The following is a 22,606-nucleotide window of genomic DNA, read 5'->3' as shown; positions in this document are numbered from 1 at the left end:
TATCTCCAGCATCACTTACTGAGAGATCATTCTGTGCTGTGCTTGGGAGCGCAATACAGGTTCATAACTGCTTTTTCACAAAAAGCTAAAACAGCTCTGAAATTCCAAATATTTTTTCAAGACTTGGTCACAAAAATTAATTGGCAGTAAAGACCTGACCTGAGGCTATTAATAGTCTTTATCGATCCCTTTAGTGTGAGTTCCTGTACATCTGGCTGCAGAAATCTCCATGCACTTGATCGTTGGGGGGGGGGGGGCGGCTCTCAGATCCCCCTACAGTATTACATATCACAGTGCATCTGCTCTGTTATCTTTCTCAACTTTGACAAATTCTTAATTCCAAAAAACATTTCTCCCCAAGAAAGTAGAAAAAAGAATGAAAATTTTTATTATTATCTCTATTGAGCAAGAAATGGAGGCTCAGAAAAGTTAAGTGCCCAAGAAAGAACACCTAGAAAAAAGATTCAAATGCAGAACTTCTCAACTCCAAACACATGCCTTTATCCACCATCACACTGTGTCACAGCACGGACTGTAGTATTGTATGGAGTTCCAGCACTAGGATTGACTGTTTATGAAAACGACACAAGTCCTCTGACGTAAACCCACCAAGAGCACATTGAGCTGGTCTCTTTTTCCTGGGAACTCTGAAAGCAGAGAACATTCAGGGAAAACACACAGCCATCTGTCCATTTTAGCTACTATGTTCAAGAGACAAAGCACAGGGAGTAAGTGTTTCCAGTCGTAATAATGAGAGTCCCCTCCCTCTCAGTCATATTTCAAGCACAAGAAATAAAACAACTAGCTTTTCTGATTCTGTGCTTAGTTTAAAAAACAATTAGATGAAGCAAATGAAAAATAAGGTAATTCTAAAATATTCTGAATTTGTTCTTTTTTATATAAAATCAGATTTTCCAGATGCAAAATACGAATTTTCCCCCTGCCTTACCCTACCTTCCCTATGAAACCCACATTAACCTAGTTTCACTTAGTTTCTTCCTTGTTCAACTCGGTGGCTGTTATTTAAACCATTGTGGATGCCAATCTAGAAATGGACGTACTGTGTTTCTAGTTCTGCTTTTAAATAAGTGCTCCTGAAAAATGCACTGAGACAGAGTTTCTCTGATTATCAAACCAATGAATGGTATTTTGGTGATTATAACAAAGAATGACTGAACAACTAAGGGACATCACTTGAAATTTGCTAAACTTACATGGGAGATCAAAAAGGAGGTCTGCTCTTAGACAATGTGCCTTTTACTAGAGGCTGGGACTCAGCAATGCCTAAGATGGATATCCAGTATTATGCTGTTAAGGACATTTAAACACAAAGTTAAAAATCAGAAATGAAGGAATCCACATACTCACGCTACCTTAGCCTGCCTGAGACTTTTTCCTAATGCTTAGAGTGCATTTTACTCCTGAAACCAATCATGCTCTTCCTCATCCAGTGGGGGCCCAGCTATCCCCTCAGCTGCTCATAGACAAGGAGGCGGTGGCAGCGGTGAAGAGATGCCAGGACCAGAAATCAGCGCCCTCTCCCTTACATTCCCTCATCCACTCCTAAGGTGAATGTCAACAGTGAATGGGAAGAAATAACAAAAATCTCCTTAGCAGCCGCAGTGATGGGCACTGCAGCTTCCACGGAAGCCCCTTCCCCCAGCCTGAGAAGCCCCACTTAAATAGTCTGCCTTAAGGAAGATGTCAGCCTCACTCTTTGATTAGCTCAGAAGTGAAGCATCCTCCTCAGGTCACAGGCAGTGAAGCAGTTAAACCTCTAGGCTTCCTGCAGCTTCTGCCAAGTCACTCAACTTTTTCGAGGCTAGATTTTTTTTTAACCTGGAAAATGAAGGGCTTGGCCTGACATGATCACCAGGGCCTCTAGCTCTAAATTCTGTGATGTGCATGGCATGACATTTACAGTGAAATGAAACCAACACAAAATTCAACATGCATCTGTGGGCTCGTGGGGACTGAGGGAAGAAGGAGGAACTTTCTAGGTCCAGCATTCGCAGCTGCCTGACAACAATGATTATCTCCCCTGACACACACTTCTTTAATCTCTCCAGTGGAGCCCAGAACTCTCCATATCTTCAATCGCTGTATTTTGAAATTAGAATGATGCTTATTCTAAAACTACAATCATTCTTAGTACAGAAATACCTTTTTAAAAATGCTTCTAGTACACTCCAATGTATACTAAGCCTAATGCTCACTTGGGAAAAAGAAACTATTTAAAACAAGAACAAAAAACCTCAGTCAGTTTACACAAACACGTGATACAGAACCAAACTCCCTGCTTTACAAGAGCCACTTCTGCTCAGCCCACATGAGAGCACGTGAAAGGTCAGGGGCAGGTGCATCCTTCCTTGGCCAGGAGGGAGTACAGGTGAAATCAGTGAAGAAGGGCTCACGAAGAGGCTGGCGGCTTCTAAACCTGTACCTCATCTATCCATCCATCTGTGTACCTTCTAAAAAAATATAAATCAGTTCTCCTGATATTACCCTAGTTTTAATTACCTAAGTACATTAAATTTCTTAAGGAAAACAAAGAAGTTTAGGACGGGAGGGAGGGAAGACAGAAGACAGGCAGGTTATAATTCATATAGTCTCACCTTGGATATGCCCTTCAAATGCCAACCAAACCAGCAATCTACCAACAGGAGTTAATCCTTTTCACAATTTTCTAAACTTAAAAAAATTATTTTTCCCATTCTTGGTTTGTAAATAAATATAAAATAGTCCAAAACTGTCCAAGAAAAACCTTAATATGTCTAAGATGTTATCTGGGAAACGAGTCCAGATGTTATATTTAGCTTACGTCTAGTTATTGCATGACAGAAACACACAAACATACACACACGTGCACATGTGCGGTCTCCCCTGTCCAGCTAGTCACTGGGCGCTGTCTTCTTAGGGGACCCTGGCAATGGGCTGGCAGTCAACAGTAGGGCATCCCAGACTGCCTGGATTTTGTTCATGGTTCCGCCCGCTCCTGGGCATCCCGGCTCCTCAGTGCGTGTGTCCCTGTGGGCTTGATGACCTCAGCTCCCTGCTCACTTCTGATTGACCCCAGTCCCCTGAGCTCCTGCCCCGCTGGCTCACAGCGCCAGCTCACATACCCACATCCCAGTACCACATCCGCTGTAGGGAAGAGATCCGTCCATTTCCCCAGTCTTTCATCCTCACCATTGAACTGTCAGCTCCTCCCAAGCTGTGGTTACTAAGGTTACTCTGACAGTCTCTGTTCCTGTGACAAAAGGTAAGGAAAGCTGGCCCCAAACCCACCAGGAAGATCAGCGGCCAGCCTCTACCTGCTTTATGATTGGATTACCACATTCTGTTGATTCTTATTTTGTGGTTGGCTTTATTCCTTTGATAACTATGTAAGTTTAAAAAGCTAAAGATCTAATCTGTTTTTAGAAACAATAATTAGTACATATATGTAAACTAAAAATAAATGTGCAGGTTCCCAACCCCTAACCACTCGCCCTCCAGTTCTCCCTAATTCCAAATGAGAAGCTCTCAGAAAGGACGGCAATCATCTAACCGTTCTTACCGGGAGGCACAACCAGGACCGTGAGCGTGGGAATGTAAGCAGGAGAGGGTTACACAGCGAGGCCTGTACAGTGACCCTGATGAGTGGGACGAGAAAAATCCGTCCTTCTGCCTTAAGCTAACGAGCACAGAACAAACGAGGTTCAGGAACCTTCACGTAAGAGCTGGGTTCAGGGTGGACGGGGCTGCTGGGTCAAACACCGCGGGGAGGTGACTCTTACTGGCAGGAGGCCAGAAGCCGAGGCCCCACGGCAGAACTGTGAAACAGCTTCTCTGTGGACCTGAAACCCGTCTCTTTCTGTTCAAGTGGTCAAAATCTTTACTATTTTAAGGATCTCACACACTTGCACAATTCCCATGCACTGAAATTACCATCTCCTTCTGGGCCACCCCTGGCTCCCTAACATCAGTCAAAGCTCCTGGTTCCTGCATGAAGATCTCCTGGTTAGATGACGCGATTCCCACGTGAGGCCAGCCCTCCCCACTCCAGAATTCACGAAGAGACTTTCGCCCCAAATTATCTTTAATTAGCAGAATTAGGGAATTCCTTAACTTTCTTCATTCATTCAGTCCACAGACACCAAGGATCAAGGATCTACTATCCCAGACACTTGGGGAACACCAGAGGTTAACACAGACTGCTGCCCTGCAGACCTTCACTTCTGTTCCCTAGACACCCCCCCCCCGATGGCACAGAGGTCCATGAGGGGGACTGAGCCCGTCTCCTCGCCTGAAGTGTCACTCTCGTGCTGCACTTGTCACCCCACAACCAGAGCCACCTTTCCACCGCACGCAGCATTCGCCATCCACTCCCACAGCATCAACTCAAATGCACGGCACGTGGTCCTTCAGGGTTTGATCTCAAAGTGGAGAACTGCATTAACCACTCTGCAGGGTGGCTGTGGGCACCAAGAGAAGAGAGACCCCTAACTTGCCCACTAGCGAGTACCCACGAGCACCGAGGGGAGCCCGCTGCCACGCGGATGTCCCTGCCCTCAATCCTCACAGCCACGCAGTCCCTGCAGGCCTGCACCCACGCACAGCACTCGGGTTCACAATGTCCCCTCGATGGTGTCCCAAAGCTTTGGAAACAACTCCCGAGCCTGTGACACGGGGTCACCTTTCCACACCTGCCCAGCTCGGCCTCCTCGCCTCCTGTTCTGCCCACCCTGGCCACCTGCTGTTCTCAGGCAGGCCCACCCTTTAATGTCTCTGCTGTCCTGGCAACCCCTGCTGCCCAGTCCTCAGCCTCCAGACTTCTGCCCACCTGTCGAGGACCAGCCCAAACCCCGCGCCTCCCCTGGAGGCCTTCCCGCTGCCCCAGCAACTGTCACTTGCACCCGTTACAGAAGCCTTTGTCTTCCTGATACACGGCACCCCTGATGCTTGAGAACACAGACGAAGCTCCCTGGAACCCGACAAGTGCACAAGTCATCACAGCCCAGATGTGTCCCACCCAAATGCACGTGTGAGGTGGGTGGACAGCAGGGACAAGGGTGGCAAGCTTTATCCACTCCTTCACTTGGTCCCACCTTAACAGTCAAATTCACATCCTGGCAAAACGACACCCTGCGACAATCAACAGCATCCATGAATCTCAGCGTGCTGTGGTCTAACGTATTTGACTATTAAACCATCGACTCTCACAAGATTACAATTCCTTGAGAAAAGGAACTTTGAGCTAGTCAACACATTTATCTCTGTACCTCTCAGAATATCACACGTTCAGTTCAGGTGTTTTGTATAAAGAATGAAGTGTGGACAAGAAGAATCTAGAGTGGGCCAGCCTTGCTCGACCATTTTTTCAATCTTAATGGCCCAATACCAACCTGAAGGGAGTTTTTCCAAGAGGTAACTCAGCAGGTGTGATGCTCACACATTCAAAGGGCTGCAGTGGGCGGCGGGGGGCTTCTGTTTAGGAGAAGGTCTCCCTGTCTAAGGGAGAAAGCCTACTTCTGGAAAGCAGATTTCCAGGGCCCACTGACCTCACTGGACGTGTTGGGGTGACTAAGCCCCACCAGCCCAAGAGGTGGGCAGACACGCCAGCGAGTGGGAGGACGAGTCTGACGGCAGCCTGCTGTGGACTTCGTCCAGACTCTCCTCCCACTTGAACGAGTGCAGCAAAAATAAACTATGTAGTTAGAGTCAACTAAAGCACACCCTAAACTGAAAAACTCCGCCTGGCAGGAATACAGCTACTCACTCATTAATTCAACGAAATGCCCACTGAGGCTTGCCCTAACAGTAAACAGCAGGCAACTGGAATATGTATATTATTTGACCATCAAGAAATAGAACAAATGGTATTAATTTTATTTTGAAGCTAAGGATGACAGCAGGTAATGTTGCTCAGCAGCTAGCAAGTGTATGTGGGCACGTCTTTACCGCCTGCCTCCCCATCCTGTGATCTGGACCCACGGTCAGCGCTATGACCCTACACCACAGCACGACTCCCACCCGAAACACTGTCCATATAGAAATTGGGAAACTGCCTTTGCTTGTTAAGGGGGGAAGAAAAACCTAATCGCTAAACCAAAATTAGGCATATTTTAAAAATCAAACTCCCCGTGCATCGCCCAGGGCTCCCTTCCTTGGGGCACACGCTGGTCTCACATCTTCTCTTCCACAGACAAGCGCGTACTCTTCTTAGAGGCTGTCTTCACAAAAGTGTCCGTATTTCTTGTGTGGTAAGTTGCTTTTCTTTGCCCTTGGTACTACAGATGCCTTTCCATGACCCAAACAAAAACCACATGTGGTATCTCTAATTAGCTATGTTTTTGTGGATTTTTGATTGTTTTTGTCTTTACAAGTTTATCTTCTACTAACTACGCTGACAAGGTCTTTCCTTCATTTATCCTCAGCTTACCTTTCCTGCTCGATGCTCAAGATGGCAAAATTTTTCTCTGTGTGAATTAATTTGAGTTTCAGAAACACATGCTCGATTTTGACATCCTACGGGCTCCTCTGAGGTAAAGTGTTTGCTTTGCTTAATCTTATCAACTCTGCTCCTTGCTTCACAAGTCCAGCCGACATAGCAATTTCCTGTTTGCACAACACGTCCAAACCATTCCCGATCATTTAATCGACAAAACGCTTCACTTAAAGAACAATCACTGCTTCTGTGGAATGTTAATAGGGCCAGAGGGTGCAAAACACTTTCTCCTGCTGACATCCAACCCTGTTCTTGTTCTTGAGGGAAAAACAGCTGCTTAAAGAACTGATCTCGTAATTATCATAATTACCTTTCTACATATAAAAATTAATGTTTGCTGTTTTCAAATTCAAGCACAGTGAGTACCTGGTACCAAACTAGATGGTTAGACTCATCAGCCTATTCCCCAAGGCTTCCTTTCCTGATATGAGCAGCCCAGTGGCTTAATCTCATGCGACGTGGCGCCCCAAGGAGGTGGGGGGTAGCCCCGGCTGCTACTCCAGACGCAGGTCCAGGAAGTACGCTGGCCCTCAAGCACACAGAGTGAACAGCGGACCCAAGGGATACGGAAATAGGTGGGAAAATCCTTTAATAAGCACATTTAAACTATTAAAATTTACAGTTTGCGACCGTTTTTGGACAACTAAAAAAACCCACTAATATTGGTGCTTCCAACCTCACGATTTCATTTCTCACAGTAACACCCAGGCTTTGACTCCTCCATCTAGACCCCTTCCCTGGCAATTCCTTTCTGTGACTAAAACAACATTCTGAAGAAGAATGCAGGGCATCAAAATGATCGTTCCTGACATGCACCCCAATGTTCACAGCAGCGCTATTGACAACAGCCAGTACATGGAAGTAACCTAAATGTTCATCAACAGATTGCCAATAAAGAAGTTGTGGTCTATGTAAACAATGGAATACTACTCATAAAAAAGAATGAAATGCCATTTGCAGCAACAGGATGGACCTAGAGATTGTCATACTAAGTGAAGCAAGCCAGAAAGAGAAAGAAAAATACCATATAACATCACTTACATGTGGAATCTTAAAAAAAAAAGGGGGGGGGGGACACAAATGAACTTCTTTACAAAAGAAAGAGAGACTCAAAGTCACAGAAAATAAACTTACAGTTACCAGGGGGAAAGGGGTGGGAAGGGATAAATTGGGAGTTTGGGATTTGTAAATACTGCTATATATAAAATAGATAAACAAGGCCCTACTGTACAGCACAGGGAACTATATTTAATACCTTGTAATGGTCTATGATGAAAAAGAATATGTATATGTATAACTGAATCACTATGTTGTACCCCACAAATTAACACATTATAAATTTACTGTACTTCAATAAAAGTAAAAAATTAAAAATAAATAATAAACAAAAACTAAAATGATCATTCCTGAGGCACTTTGTACATGAAGCCTTCAGAGAACTCCCAAACCATCAGCAGAATCAAAGCATACTGTATGAAAATCAAAAACTATAGAGCAATTAAAAGGATGTGGAAGTCACCAGATTCACATTACAGGAGGAGTGATGGTCAGTGCAGGTGGAGAATCTACGTGTCATCAGGACAGGTCTCAGCACCCCCTTCAGCAGAAACCCCCTCATTTTCAGGCGGTACTTGGGGCGTGTTACGCTGGAGCTCCTGCGTGTCTTCCTCACACCCAGAATCCCTCGTCCCCAGTGGCACCTCACTCAAACCCTTGCTTTCCCCTCCACTGTGAGGCAAAGACAGGACTGTTATCTTATTTACTACCAAAGATATATCATATCTTATCAGCGCCCACAGCTGCAATCCTTAAAACCCTGGTAGCAGGGCAGGCTTCCTTATCTCATGACAAGGAAATTAACAGTATGAGGACTGGGCTGACCCTTATGTTTGTAACAACAACAAAGATGTCGACTGCTTAGCAATGAATGGTCATTAAAGTCCACTTTTCACTGATGAGACAACTATTCATTAAGTACCACTGGGCACCTCGGACTACACTCTCCACCAAGTGGGAGAGAAGCGTGATTAGCTTATTACTAAGTAATCAGAGAGCAGACAAATCTTAACCTGTAGCAACACGCTGGTAAAAGCGCCACGGGCATTATTCTCATGAATAAATGTAACTGAGGATGAGCTGCTTCAGGAACAAAACTGAGTCTTGGTCTAGGCCCTGCACCATCTCCTGTGTTCCGCACGCACGAGCACGTGGCAGAGCGGCCTGAACACACGTCCTCGACATGCTGCTTTCCCTTGTGGTAAGGAACAAGGTGTGTGTGTGTGTACACGTGTGCACGCGCGCGTGTGTCTGTGCGCGTTTTCTTCTCTCCCATCCATTTTCATCAGCACAGACTAGGAAAAGGGCTCCGTGAAACTGACCTGCTGAACGTCCTGCTGGAAAACGCACAGCTGCAGCCTCTGGTGGAGCCGGACCTTGCGGTGCTGCCAGATGTTTTCCAGCTGCCGCTGGTGGTGCAGCACCTCGTGGATGACATCAAGGACATGGTGCACGGCCTTGGAGTAGTTGGCAGAGGCCGTGAGGGAATCGGAGCTGCCGGGAGTCAGGGGCCGCTGGAGCTTGTCAAGGAGTGACTTCCCATCCTGACTCACCTGCCCGCAAAACAGAAGAGCGACTGTAAGCGAGCGATTATTCACCATCTGCAGCTTTGCCCAGGCTGTGCTGCAGAGCCTGGCCTCCAACATGTGTGCACACACTTGTGCAGACAACACACGCTCACATACACACACACTTGCACACAAATGTAAACCACAGTTTTAGTTTTACTCAAAGGCGTATTTTAAAAAGAGCAAAATAAAATTTAAAACACATCCATCAACTATCTAATGATATCATGAAACCAAATACAGTAGAGCTGAGTTAAGATTTTAAAAAAACATTCATTAGTATAAAACACTGTAGTAGACACTAGCCTTACAAACATACATAGTATTTTGCTTTAAATGATGCATAAGCTGATATAAAAATCGCATTGCTGGGATATCTGCAAATTAAAATTTAAAAGAAATAATTTTCTTGAGATATGTTAGAGAGAACACAACCATCACAATGGAGAAAATTTAATGCTGAATATTGAAACCTCACTTTAAAAAATCAGTAATATAGCACTAGGCAAAAAATGTGTACTTTAACTTTCTGACATAGGTGGATAGCAATTTTACTTCACAAAATAAAAAGAAAATTAAAAAGTGCCATTTTATTTGGTTCATTAACTTCAAAAAGTAATTTTAATTAAATGCCATCAGTTTTCAAAGGAGATTGCAGTGCTATATTACAGCCGTTAACTATCCAAGTACAATTAAAGTATTGAGACTAACCAAAAAAAAAAAGAAGAAGAAGAAAAGGTGAGGGTAGAATATGAAAAGAAAAGAATTATGTATTTTTTACAGTTAAGTGATTCTTAAACCTTTTGAATGATTCTGCCAGAGGAGGTAGAAATAATATGATCAGACTGCTGATCATCACCATGATCTCTCTGCTCAAACACTTCAAATCTGAAAGCCTCCTTGGGTTTCTACCGAAAGGAGGAGCAACCAGGAGCCAAGCTAACAGACACAAACAGGGCTCAGAGGCAAGACACCAGGACAGGGGAAGAGGGGAGTGAGTGAATGGGACAGGCTAAGGGAAGCCTTTAGCAACCAAAAACTGGCGGCAAGCGAGAGGCCTGTAGAGTTTTCTAACCTGTTCCTTTAATCCTCTTACAACTTTAAGTCGTGCTGGCAGGTAACAGGTTTGTTTTCTAATATCTGAGTCTGAGACCTTTGCTGGAAGTGCTGACTACTTCTTATGAAGGCTGGCTCCCAGCCTTCGGAGATTAGAATTGACCAAATACATGGAGATCGCAAGGCTGGTGTGGAAACGAGCCAAGCTGACACAACCACAGAGGGCGGGAGCAAAGGAGCCGACTGAGCCACCGAGTTTGGGTCCGGCACGTGTACACACACACAGTGGAGACACAGGTCTTCTGAAGCAGGGAGCTGCCCCTCGGAGTCACGGAGACTTGCAAGGGCACTTTTGATACAATGATTTGGGGAGGGTAGGCACAATGACTGATCTGGGGAAGAGATTTATTGTGACAGATTCAGCGGCAGGATATTATCTCAAAATGAAGAATTGTCCTGCTTTCTGTAATTATCTGAGCTAGGCTTTATTTAACATATAACCATGATTCTTCTTTCTTTTCCTTTTTTTTTTTGCCCCTCTAACATATACTGATTTTTCCAGGAATGCAATTATCATGTTAATCAAAGGAAGACAGCACTTGGTTTTCTTCTGAACTTTACAGGAGCTGCTGCTTACTATTTCAAAATATCAGCACAATAATACCATTCTCAGTATCTGAGTCATCAATATAGCACAATGGTTTTATATAAACTACCAGTATCTGAATATCTAATGTTTTTCTCTTATATTGTGCACATACTCAGCATTTATAGACTAAAACACACATTTTACCATATTATCACCTTTCCTTTGTCTCTAATTTATATGGTAACATATATGTCATTTATGTATATACACATAAATTTTTGTGACAATAGATTACTACCTATACAGTTTATTTCAGCAGGCAGCATGAAGTTTCAGTTAAACAATGGTGGTGAAGCATTTCTTAGGACTGAGAACCAATACTCAAAGTCACACATTTCACACTGTACAGAGCCTAGAAAGAATTCCTTACAAACATTGTCTCCAAGTTTTACCCTTTATACTATGCCTCAGTCAGGAAATATATGCTAGAGCATATGACTTGGTGAACATGTGTCAGAAAGATATACATCAGAGGTGTGGCAGAAACTGACAGCTGCCTCCCCAGAGTCCACTCGCCCCTCCTTGAGACAGCCAAGCCCCTACAGTCAGAAACAGCAACACCCCAGCCATCAAACTACATTTTCCAGCCTCGCTTACAAATAGGCGTGGCCGACATACAAAAGTAAAAAATGTTGAATGGGCTTCCAGGAAAGCTGTTTAGGAGGCTGAATTTGCTCATGTCCCCTTGCCTTTTTTCTTCTCCCTGGTGCCAAGAAGCTGGTAAAGACGGCTGGAACTTCAGCAGCTACTGATGACCTTAAGGCAGCCTTAAGGATGGCAGCCCAGCTGCTACAAGAGGCAAAACAAAAGGACAAAGGATACAGAGATCCTCTTCCTAACAGAGGCCTGGAATGCAAGCCCTGGGACTTCTGCACTGGCAGAAAGCAAACCTCTTATCTTAAGCCATTGTTTTGGATCTTAAACCACAAAACAAAGTGACAAATGGGTTCCCAGCCCTCACCAAGTTTCCAGAGGCATCCAGGTGACACAATTAATATTCTACTACTGAGAATGAGTAAACAATCTGAACAAGAACATTCCAACTAATCTTCTTTGGGTATCTTTGCAACTGTTTGACAGAGCTCAAGAGCAGGTATCATTACTGGGTTTAGAACAACATGCCTACTCATGGTGGAGGGGTGATGGGGAATGACCAAGCATATGAACACACAATCATCTTAATATGAAAGAACACGTTAAGCAGAGCTCTGCCTTCTGGGAACTCATAAGCAGGGATGAAACCATCTCTGTCGGTGCCACAGTTGATACTGTCATTTGGTGGTAGAGACAGTGCCAGAAGTGGATAGAAAAATCCTGAGTAAGAGGACACCTGCTGCACTGAAACTAGACCCCATGGGAACTCCAAATGCGTGTTCATGTGCAGCAATTCTCCAGTAAAGCTTTCAGATATAATTCTACTTTATTTCAGTGTAGCTTTCACAGATTTGCCAATTTAAAAAGGCATTATTTAAGCATACATAGGATACCACATATTTTAACAACTGTAAGTAAAATGTCTTTGTAAGTTCAGTAGTACTATGTGGGGAAAAATATGCTAGAATTTTATGAAAAGAACTGCTCTACTGTACAGAAATAAGGACTTTTAAATGGTAAGAATAACCAGAAAATCAATGAAAGAAAAGACTGAAAACAGCAGCCAAAATACTCACATATAATTTAAGTACCAAAACAATTAATACATGTAAGTTTATGGTATGCGGTATCATTCTGGATTTCTTAACTATAGAGCCAGGTGAATTAATCTACTTAAGTTATATGCTTTGTCTAAAAATGTGTTTTTAGCTTTCAGGCAGTCAAACCCTGTCCCACAAAGGACAATACCTGTTAAAAAAAAAAAAGTCAACCTTTATTATCAAAAAGCAGGACTTACATGCTTTAATTTTTAAGCATAACAAATGGGCTCATTTTTTCACAGTCTTCCCTTTGTTCTTGGAATACAGTGCTTGGCAACTTGAAGGGCAGTGGAAGTTACATTTAATAAAGCGTAGCATTTTTTACATGAACTAACACGCTCTAATACCTAAATGAGTTACGAAAAATGCAAGTACCAAATAAAGCCAGAAAAGGGGCTGAAGTTTAAAATTTTACCACATCCTAGGTACGTTTGCTTCTAATATTTAAGAGGAAACTTAGCTGTTTAAAATCTAGAACAACGGTCTGGTTCCTGAGTGTTTAATGCTAATTAAAACTGTGAGTAAGATCTGTAACTTGGATTCTTGTGTACCACCCTAAAAACAGTTCCGCCAACCCTCACAGAAGCTTGCCTATTCTTATTTCTAGTACTTGGGGCTACCAGAAAATCAGATTAGAGCTTAGAGTCTCTAGCAGGAATATTCTTCACTTGCACACAGAACGCTGCTCTGATCTAAAGAAAGAGACCAGTTACCTGGAGATTACTGCTCAAGGTGGCAAAAACCACCATCCAAGAAGCAAGTGTGACCTGTGATGGGTGAGCTGGGCCCCAGCGTGGTGCTGTGCAGTGCTAGGACAGCGTTCCCAAGGTGTGATCAAAACAGGCAAAATGCAGACTACATAAAGGCACGGCCAGACATGACTACAGGAAGCAAGCACATCATGAAGAAAGGGTGATCCTTCTTCAGAAGTTTTAGAAAATGAACCACACTCCTTGATTCAGCTCAAACCAGCATCACCTGCTTTGATTCCTTTGCAGGGCACAGACCTCCATGCCAAGTCTGGAAATGTTCCACAGCCCCACCACCCTCTCCCACTCTCGTGGAACTCTTCTCCAAATCGAGGCTCTAACAAAGCAGGAAAGAGCGATGAAGGGTCAGCATGCTAGCACCCAGCTTACTACACAGGTGTGGTTGACACTCCTCAGCCAGAGAGGCAGACACACTCTGTCTCTGAGCAGGAATTTCAGCCTGCCTTAAAACAGCTCCTCAAACAAGCTGCTGCCACTAACACAGGACAGTGACCTTCTGAAAGGCCACATGCAGGTGGCAGTGTCTTCCCCAAGCCCAGGGGTCCTTGCCTTCAGAGGCCAGGGCTTCCTCTGAGCTGGTTCTTCTTCCAGCGAAGCTCTTAAAATGGAGCTCTGAAAGCCTATTTTTACTGCTCTCAGCTATTAGATTTCTTACTCAAAACCAGACCAATCTAACCATGTCTGGCTCTCAGACAAGGAAAACCAAAACAAGACCAAAACAGGAAACTGCTGGCATGGCCCCATTAGTGAGGTCACCTGGATGCAGAGAACACGTGTGTTCTGTAGGTTCCACGTGGGCTTGAAGTTTTTTGCTCCAATATTTCAAGCCCTTGCAAGGCCTCAAGTCTGGGGGTGAGGAGGGAGACTGCCATGTGGCCTGTTGGCTCTGATGCTGGCTCAAATGTTGACAACAGCACCCGCGTACCACAGCGATGCTGCAATGCTTAATGAGGCTTTCAAACAACCGCTTCGTAGAGCTGCACAAAAGAAGGTGGGTGGGCTGTGATACATCACAGGTAAGATTTTAGGATGTTTATTACTGAGGTGACTCATTTTGCTTTTTGCTTTTCTCATAAGCTAATAACACTCATTGCGCCAACATCACTTGTACAGCTCCTTTGAAAAGGAGCCCGGCATTGTAAATCCACCACCCTTCAATAAAAAATAAAATAAAATAAATTTTTAAAAGGAGCTCGACCAGCTTTGCAGGCACCAAATCAGTCAGTTCCACGAGGCCCCGCTGAAGTGTGCAGTAAGTCAGCACATTTGGTAAATCAAGAAATTGATGCAGAAACAAAACCCTGAAGTTACACTGGATCAGGGCGGGCCCCGGCGGACGGGGCGGCTCACCTCCTCTGCCCCAGGAACCGCCGCCTGTGGCCGCCACGGCCAAGACCACAGCAGGTGTGGGGACACTTGGTACACGGTCTCCTGTCACAACTCAAAATACCCGTTGTTGAGGTTTATGGGGTGGCACGGGAGTACTGAAATAAAAATCACTTCTACGAATTTAGTTTGTTGAGAAAGTAGTTGATACGTTTGCTTAAAATAAAATGGTGAAAATGACTACTCTCCTCGCTGCATCTGGACTTACAGCTGATGCCAGGTGCTTCCAGGGCTTGGCTCTCCTGTGGTCCGTTACATCACACGGCCTTAGCCCCAGACCCGGCAAGCTGAAGCAAGTGTTTACAAGGCACAGGTAGGCTCCTGTTGCTAAAACACAAACAGGAACATGGGACAGGTCTAATTAAAGCACAAGAAAGCAGGTGTTTGCATCATGAAAAAAGAGGGTGCTGGAAAGGTTTCCACTGCAAACTTCTGTCATCAGAGACTAGAAACTGTAGACACGGCTTAAAGAAAAAAAACTGTGGAAGAAAAGAAGGAAGAAGGGTGGGAGGGAGGAGGGAAGGAAAGGAAAAGTAGGTGAAAGAAAAAGAAAAAGGAAGCGCAGGCTCTGCTTATAAACAGTCTGCCTCCTAAAGGCCTGGCATGCACAGCAGGGCGCAGTCAGCTCCGTGGGGTAAACGCCTGCCCGAGTCCCCGCCTCCCCGCCCCCAGGGCAGGCACACAGCTCTTGAGAGCCCAGCAGGGAATGGCTCTCAGTGTGGGGGCTGTAAAGCCCTGGCATCAGGGTCCTGGATCACTAGGGAAACACGTTAAAAACGAAGATTCTCTGTCTCTGGGGGTGGAGTATGAGAAGGTGCGCTTATAGCCAGCAAACTCAAGTTAGAAAACCACTCATTTAGGAAAAGAAAAAAATTACTTACAAGACAAAAATGGCCCTTCCTTTCCCATCTTCCTTCCCCTCCCCTCCTGGCACAGAGGAAATGGGGCTTGGAGTCTGGGGCAGTGGAAGGGTGGAGGTGCCAAACAGGTGTCCCCAGGCCAGATTTTCTAAAGAAGTGGGCACTGCGGGTGGTGAGAGGCCAGTGAGAATGGCTGGGAGATTGAGAAGGTTGAGCAAAGGCACTAACTGAATGAATAAATTAACATACTGAGTATAAAGGGAGCCAGGTTTCTTGTTGTCTTAAGAGGGGATACATCAACATAGAAAGGGAAGGCTAATACTGGATTAGAAATGGAAGTGTTAGTATGGACACATGTGGTTTTAAAACAGACACAGACACAGACACAGCCACAGCCACAGCTGTAGATGAATGTGGACGGACGGATGCATGGACGGCACCTACGTACACGTTCCCTGACTGTCTGCTCAACACCCCACAATCAAATGAGCACCCTTGAATACCTGGATCTTTGCTTCTAAATACCACCCAACACTACAAGGAACCAGAACCTCTTCATGAGACAGCTGACCTCAGGGGTGAGACAGGGAAAGAACACGATGAGCCTGGGAACATCCTGCTATGCTAGAAAGTAATACTCAAAAAATGATACAGACAGATCAAAAAAACACAGAAAGGGGCTCCTGCAGGCCGAACGTGGACAATTTAGGCATCGAAAGAGAATACTGGATTATAACTCATTGAATATAATGAGGTTTGATAAATTCATACTGAAATTAAGAATTAATAAATAAATGGGGAAGAAAGGAAATAAAGTTCCCCCTTACAGCAGATCACCTAATGAATATAGAAGGAACGATGGAAATGAGTGCCCACGATCGGACGGCCATCACAGTGAAGCTGACGTGGCAAGAATCACCAGTGGACGCCAAGGTCGTGCGGAGTCCGATGAGTTACAGACATCGTGTTATTTCAGTACGTCATCCCACAAAATGCTCATCAAAGACAAAATTTTCATGGTGATTTTACACTGGAGAAATCTTACAGACACCAACTTCACCAGGCGGCCTAGGTTAACACCATCAGTTGTGGGAGGGGCAGCATCCCAGGACCCACGGCCCCAGTCAGCCCTAGAAAATTGGATGGGCCGGGAGGTCGTGGGTCATCCTACAGAACGGAAAGCCTGTAGTCTCTGAGACTGTCGAAGACACCAGGCAGAGAAAGACTAAAGAACGTTCCAGCGTGAAGGAGGCCGACGGCCGGTAGGATGCTTGTGTTGTGTAAATAGTCATGTGATGGCTGGAGAGAGAGATGGGGGAAAGGGCGGAGCAAATGTAGGAACATGTTAAAAACTGGGCAATCTGCTCAAGGGAATGTGGACACTCTCTGCTCTCGCACTTTTCTGTGGCCTGAAAATATCTTGAAATTTAAATAATTTGAAAGGCCAAAAAAAAAAAAAAAAAAACCCTCACTCTTACCTACTGGAAGTCTTCTCTGTTCAGCCAGTTCTAACCACTGTCTCCTTGAATCTACAGCTCAGCTGCAAACATGTTCTTAGGCTAAAAATTAGGGTTTAAGACCTCAGCCTGGGAAGTTATTTATTTGCCGTCAAATTATTTTAAATTATTATTACTATCTTAAAATCTAATGAAACTGCACCATAGGTAAACCTCAGTTCCTGTGTCAAGATGCCCCATTTTTATAGAAGGTAGTAGAAACAGGGAGAGAATTCTGTACTTGGCTAGACGTGCAGGCAAGCAGGCAGACTGGTCACCAGGCCAGAGGATGATATCGGTCAGGGCAGATTGAGTCTGAGGTAGGTCCCCCATCCTGCCAATCACCTTGCGTGTGAGCTGTTGGATCCCACAGTGGTCTGGAACCTACCACTGCAATGAAAAAGCAGATCCCGAGAAAATCACTAGTAAGCAGATGAGTGAAGGCCTGGTTGCACCATGGATAACAGGGTCATCCATCCACTTTCTGCGTCAAAATCGGACGACACACAGGGATAGAACACTAGGGCAAAGAACGTAACGTTTTCTGGAACTCACATATTCCTCATGAATCAACATGATAAAAAATTACAGACCACTTCAATTTTCACTTTTACTGTTAAAAAAGTTACCACTTACGTAGTCCCTAATAAACTAGATAACCAAATTAGCTAATAAACACTGGGTGCAAAATTCAGAAGCACAACACAGAGCTGACGACTTTTTAAATTCCATGACAACATAAAGTCATGTTAAAAAGCTGACTATACTTCAATTAAAAAAAAAAATGGTAGGGGGGGATCTTGTTAAGCAAATAGGTGTCTAGAGAAACAAACATGTAGATATCAACTCTTATGCGCAGAAGGTTTGACCATATTCTGTAACAAGTACTATAGTTCAGTTCACCCATGGACACAAAGGGGTCAGGAGACTAGGTCCAAGGACATGAGAGTGGCAGCTGTTTGGCGAAGCAGGATGGGCCAGATTGAAAAGCAAATGATCAAATAACTTTGACGAGTGTGGCTATGGTTCAAATCAAGGAAGAGCTGGATTTAAATATTTGTATTCAAATATAGTTGTCCCTTGGTAATGAGGGAGAATGGTTCTAGGACCCCCCATGGATACCAAAATCAGTGGATGCTCAAATCCCTTATATAAAATGGTGCAGCACAGTTGGCCCTGGAGGCAGAATCCAGGGGTATGGAAGGCTGACCGCACAGTAACACCTACCTACTCTGTGCCCAGGCCTCTTCCAGGTGGTTTGAAACACTTTCTTACCAAGGCCTGACAGTAATCTTTCATATCAGCCTACAGTACTATAGATGCAGAAAGCATGTAGGCACAGAATTCCGACCCACCCACACTCACCTCCAGGAACTTAACCAGCATCGTCAAGGCAGACTGGTCTGAAGGGCCAGGTGACCATGACGTGGACAAGAGTGTCACGCCTGGACCTATGTGTATTTGTCACCACTGCATCTAGCAGGTGATAAGGCACACAGGCAGCCTGCCTGGGTTGCCATCCCCACTCCACCTCCTACAGCTGCTGACCTGGCCCAAGTCACGTCACTGCCGTGCCGAGGTACCTCGTTCATAACAGTGGGGTCAGTAAGAGGGGTCAGCGTTGGGGGCATTTAGTAAGTGATTACATACCATCCTTACAACAAAGCCTGGCACAGAAGGTGGCAGAAAATAAAGCAGGGATACGTTAAATAATTAATTTACCCTAAAATAATAAAACACCCCACTTAGATTCCTAAAACCACGAGCAGCTTAACACACTTGAAGAAACAGTGTGTGTGTGCCTCGCTACCCAGAACACAGGCTGCATCGGGTTCCCTTTTTTCTAGGAGGTTTCATTCAAGAAGATTAAACTGGGTTTGACTGGACTGAATAACATACAATACACGTATTTCCTAAATACAAGTAGGTAAGATTAAAATTTCATTCATTTTAACAGATAGAAATCTAAGCACTCTAAAGAAAATCCACAAATGTCACAAGTTTGCTTTCTGCCTCCACCCCGTTTCACCTACTATCCTTCCCCCCGTTCCCCTCCCACTCGAGTTCAAAAGTTACCAGGAAAATGCAGTTTTAACTCGAAACCTGTAAGTTCTTTTCTAGTTTTTTAATTTTTTGCAGCTTTCGGTGCTACGACACAAAAACAGTGCTGCTTTCTACTGGAAGAACTGACCACGCACCTCGGAGTAAGCCAGGGTGATGTGCTCGTAGATGCCCTGGTGGTGATGGATGGCGTCCTCCAGATCCTGCAGCTCGGAGGGAAGGTCCACCTCGCCGCACGCTTTGCACCATGAGTCCACGTTGCTCATATACTTGGAAGGTGAAAAAAAAAAATCATGTCTATCAACAGTAATTGACATTGATAAGTGGCTATTTTTTAACGTGGTGTTGAAATAAGGGTGGTTGAGAGAGTGTCAAACAGCAGAGCATGGTTGAGTCTCCACCTCAAATGGCATTAATGTGAGTCCTCAGACCAGATTCCTGGACCCTGAGCCCCATCCTCACCCCCAGCTGAGGTTCTGGCAGGGTGGGGGCTGGGCCCAGGAATCTGCATTTGAAACGCCAGCCTCAGGGGACCCTGCATCACACCTGGGAGCACCTCTGCCCCTCGCTAGCTGTGTGGGGCATCCTGGTTAATCCTCCCATCCCACCTTTGAATCTGCATGTCCACCTGCCTTCATCCTCAGCTGCACAGCAAGGGGCCCTCCTGCTTCCCTCTTACATTAAAATGGTAAGGGGGGGGGGGGCGGCGGGGGTCCAGACACCTGAAATCATCTACCTATCATCAGGAAGAGCAGGGGGTCCATTTTTCTACCTTTTCAAAAGCAAATGCACAAAGGAATTAAAAGAGACCGAGTGAAGGGGGCCTAACTCCCTCGGCTGTGCCCACTGGAAGGACGCAGAGGCTGAGGGCGGCAGGGAGTCACTGGGGTCGTCTCACTTTGCCTGTAAATGAGAAGAGTATGGGCTGCAGGCTGTGGTCCTGGGCCACTGCCACCGTTCTAATCACTCCTCAATTTTCTCCGCTGCCACCCCCACATCCCAGGATTCATTAATAGCTGAGAAATCACTGCCAAATTTCCCAGGGAGACCCTATGAGCACCCATCACAGGTAAGTGTCCAAGGCAAGCAGAAGGCCCAGTGAAAGACGTTAACTCAGTTAAGTCAAACAGACATGGACACACTTCCCTGGGTTTCACTCTCTTACTCTAGGTCTTCCCCGTCTTTCTACTTATCACCGAATGCAGAGGGTGACTATTTAAATGGAGTAACTGACCTGCCAGAGAAGAAATGTGCTATGATTCTCTTGACACTCTAGGATAGACCAGTCACCCGAGTAATAACTGTCTGTAAAAATCCCTTTATCATGAATGTATTGGCTCAGAGAATATCTCTATACAAATCTTAGGGCTCGTAATCAATTCACACGGCATTGAGTGTCATCTGATAGCATGTGGTTTCTTATGACTTCAAACAGGACTAAACGGATGCAGGCACAGCGGTGTCCTCGTTACCCTCCCCCCCACCATGCCTCCCTAACAAGGCAATGGAAGTACCAATAAAATTATACCTCTCCCCCTCCGCATGTATCATGTATGACTACTTAAGCATATTTTTAAGTCTTTCTTGGGTGTTGTTCTATAAATAAATGTCAGTTAGGTCAAGTTGATGATTATAAGTATTCTGGATCTCTGTTTCACTCTATCTTCTTCCATTATTGCCTTTAACACCGATTATTAAATTATTGTAAACCTTTTTCAAACATGAATTGACTGAGGTTAACCACCATCATTAATAAATCATCAATCAGGTCAAGCCAGCAATTAATATCTCCTGCTCACTGGCCACTGCAAAACGCCCAAAACAGAGTTGCGACCTGTTAAGAAGAGGTTAAAATGCTTCTGAAATAACACGATGAAAAGAGGTTTTAGTTGTATAATACTTCACAACAAGCAGATGTGTCAGACTAATGTATTACTGCATCAAAATGACTGCTCAATATATTCAACCCCAATTCTTGAAGCAATCAGTAAAGAAACAATCAAGCAGTTTTATGAATATCTGTAGTAAAAGTAACCTATTTATAACTTCTCAAAGTATCCTGAGAGGTCGTGATTATATTTACCTGCAAAAATGTAGGTAGGTTTTAAAAACACAGGGCAGGGTGGCTTATAAAATGGAAATCTTGTGGGAAAAAGGATTCTGCACATGTAAACTCACGGGGCTAAAGCATCCCAAGGACAGAAATAAACCTGGCCATGGTTTTACAGGGACTTTGGCACAAGCATAATTTTTGTCTTTCATTTATGAGATGGCAATCCTTGCTCCAAAGGGCAAGCTCCGGGCCCTGAATGCTTCCTGAAAGGCTGAACACCCAGAGGATCTGAAGCCAAGGCCACCAGGGCAGCAATCCCCATTCAGAGAGCGGAGACAGAAGATGTTAGCAGGCATTCTGCAAAGGAAAAGAATCCTGGGGTCAAGTTTGGTGTCAAAGCTCAACAGGGACGTATAGAACAGAATCTCCCAGAGCCTCTTAATATGATAGTGTGCACTGTGAATGCAGTGGGGGGGAGCTGGTGTATCTGCTGAAAAACCTGTCCGGCCACTCTGCTACACTCCCCCTCCACACAGACACCTCTCACCATCTTGACAAATACAGGCTAGGGTAGCAGCATCAGGGGACACGTCGAGCACAGAGCATGACACATTGGGGAGGACGATGACAGAGGTGGCTGCTGAACTCTCGTCGGGCCAGGGCACCGGTTTAGTCTCCGATGCTTTACATGCTCAAATGTAGACCAAAATACATGAACACACAGCATCTGGCCAGAATGGGGGCAGAGGCAGAAGAGTGCAAGGGAATCTGAGGCTTCCCCATCAATTCAGATTAGGAGCCGGCTTCAGACCTGGGGATTCTGCTCACAGCGGAATGGTCACTCGGGTGCTGCTCAATCTAAGAGGAAAGGAGCCTGGGCCAACCGGTTTGCAAAAGTGAGGCAAGAAGACAGGGCGAGCGATTAACACACAAGCTTTAAAAAGACAGCCTGGATAACTAATTAGCAGACTTATTTTCAGAAGCATTTATTCCACTACTCTCCATGTGCTGAGAGTGGGGGTGCCACCCGGGCTCGCTCTGCTGGGACCCTCCAAGCTAGTGAGTTTCACACCCACCAGGAGCTCCCAACGGAGCATCCGCTGAGCGCAGATGGTTAGTCTGATTTCGGAGACAAAGGGACCGAATCTTCCTAGAATGTAAATGTTTAAAACACTTATTAGTGGGATTTTTCTCCTCTTTGGAAAAATTAAGACTGGTTGAATTACATACATATATTATATATGAATTCAAACTTTAGAGTTTCCTTTCTTATTTCTTATTTCCTCATCTTCTGCTTTCATTTCTAAGAAATAACAATGCTATTTTTTCTTTTTATTTCATCATTTCTACTCCCTGAATATTAATAAGCACACTCTCTTCTCCTCGTTCCTTTACAAGAGAAGAGCTCCCTTCTCTGCTCAGCAAAATTACAGGAGGGGTGAAGCCTTTTTCACTTGTGAATCCAGG

General features: G+C 44.8%; 1 protein-coding gene across 6 annotated transcripts in view; it reads right to left on the bottom strand.

The window, feature by feature from the left end:
• Positions 1 to 22,606, bottom strand: part of TRIO (trio Rho guanine nucleotide exchange factor) — a 330,643-nt gene that overhangs the window by 165,463 nt on the left and 142,574 nt on the right. For all 6 annotated transcript variants that reach the window (XM_032470128.1, XM_032470122.1, XM_032470150.1 and 3 more), the window contains exons 8-9: positions 19,224 to 19,355; positions 8,869 to 9,099 (exon numbers count right to left, since the gene is read on the bottom strand). In XM_032470128.1, the coding sequence (XP_032326019.1) occupies positions 8,869 to 9,099; positions 19,224 to 19,355 (363 nt within the window). The remainder of the gene's footprint in view (positions 1 to 8,868; positions 9,100 to 19,223; positions 19,356 to 22,606) is intronic.

The sequence above is a fragment of the Camelus ferus genome, chromosome 3 (genome assembly GCF_009834535.1).
Source record: "Camelus ferus isolate YT-003-E chromosome 3, BCGSAC_Cfer_1.0, whole genome shotgun sequence".
NCBI lineage: Eukaryota > Metazoa > Chordata > Mammalia > Artiodactyla > Camelidae > Camelus > Camelus ferus.
The sequence above is the reverse complement of the archived record's forward strand: the minus strand, read 5'-3'. Positions and strand labels throughout refer to the sequence as shown.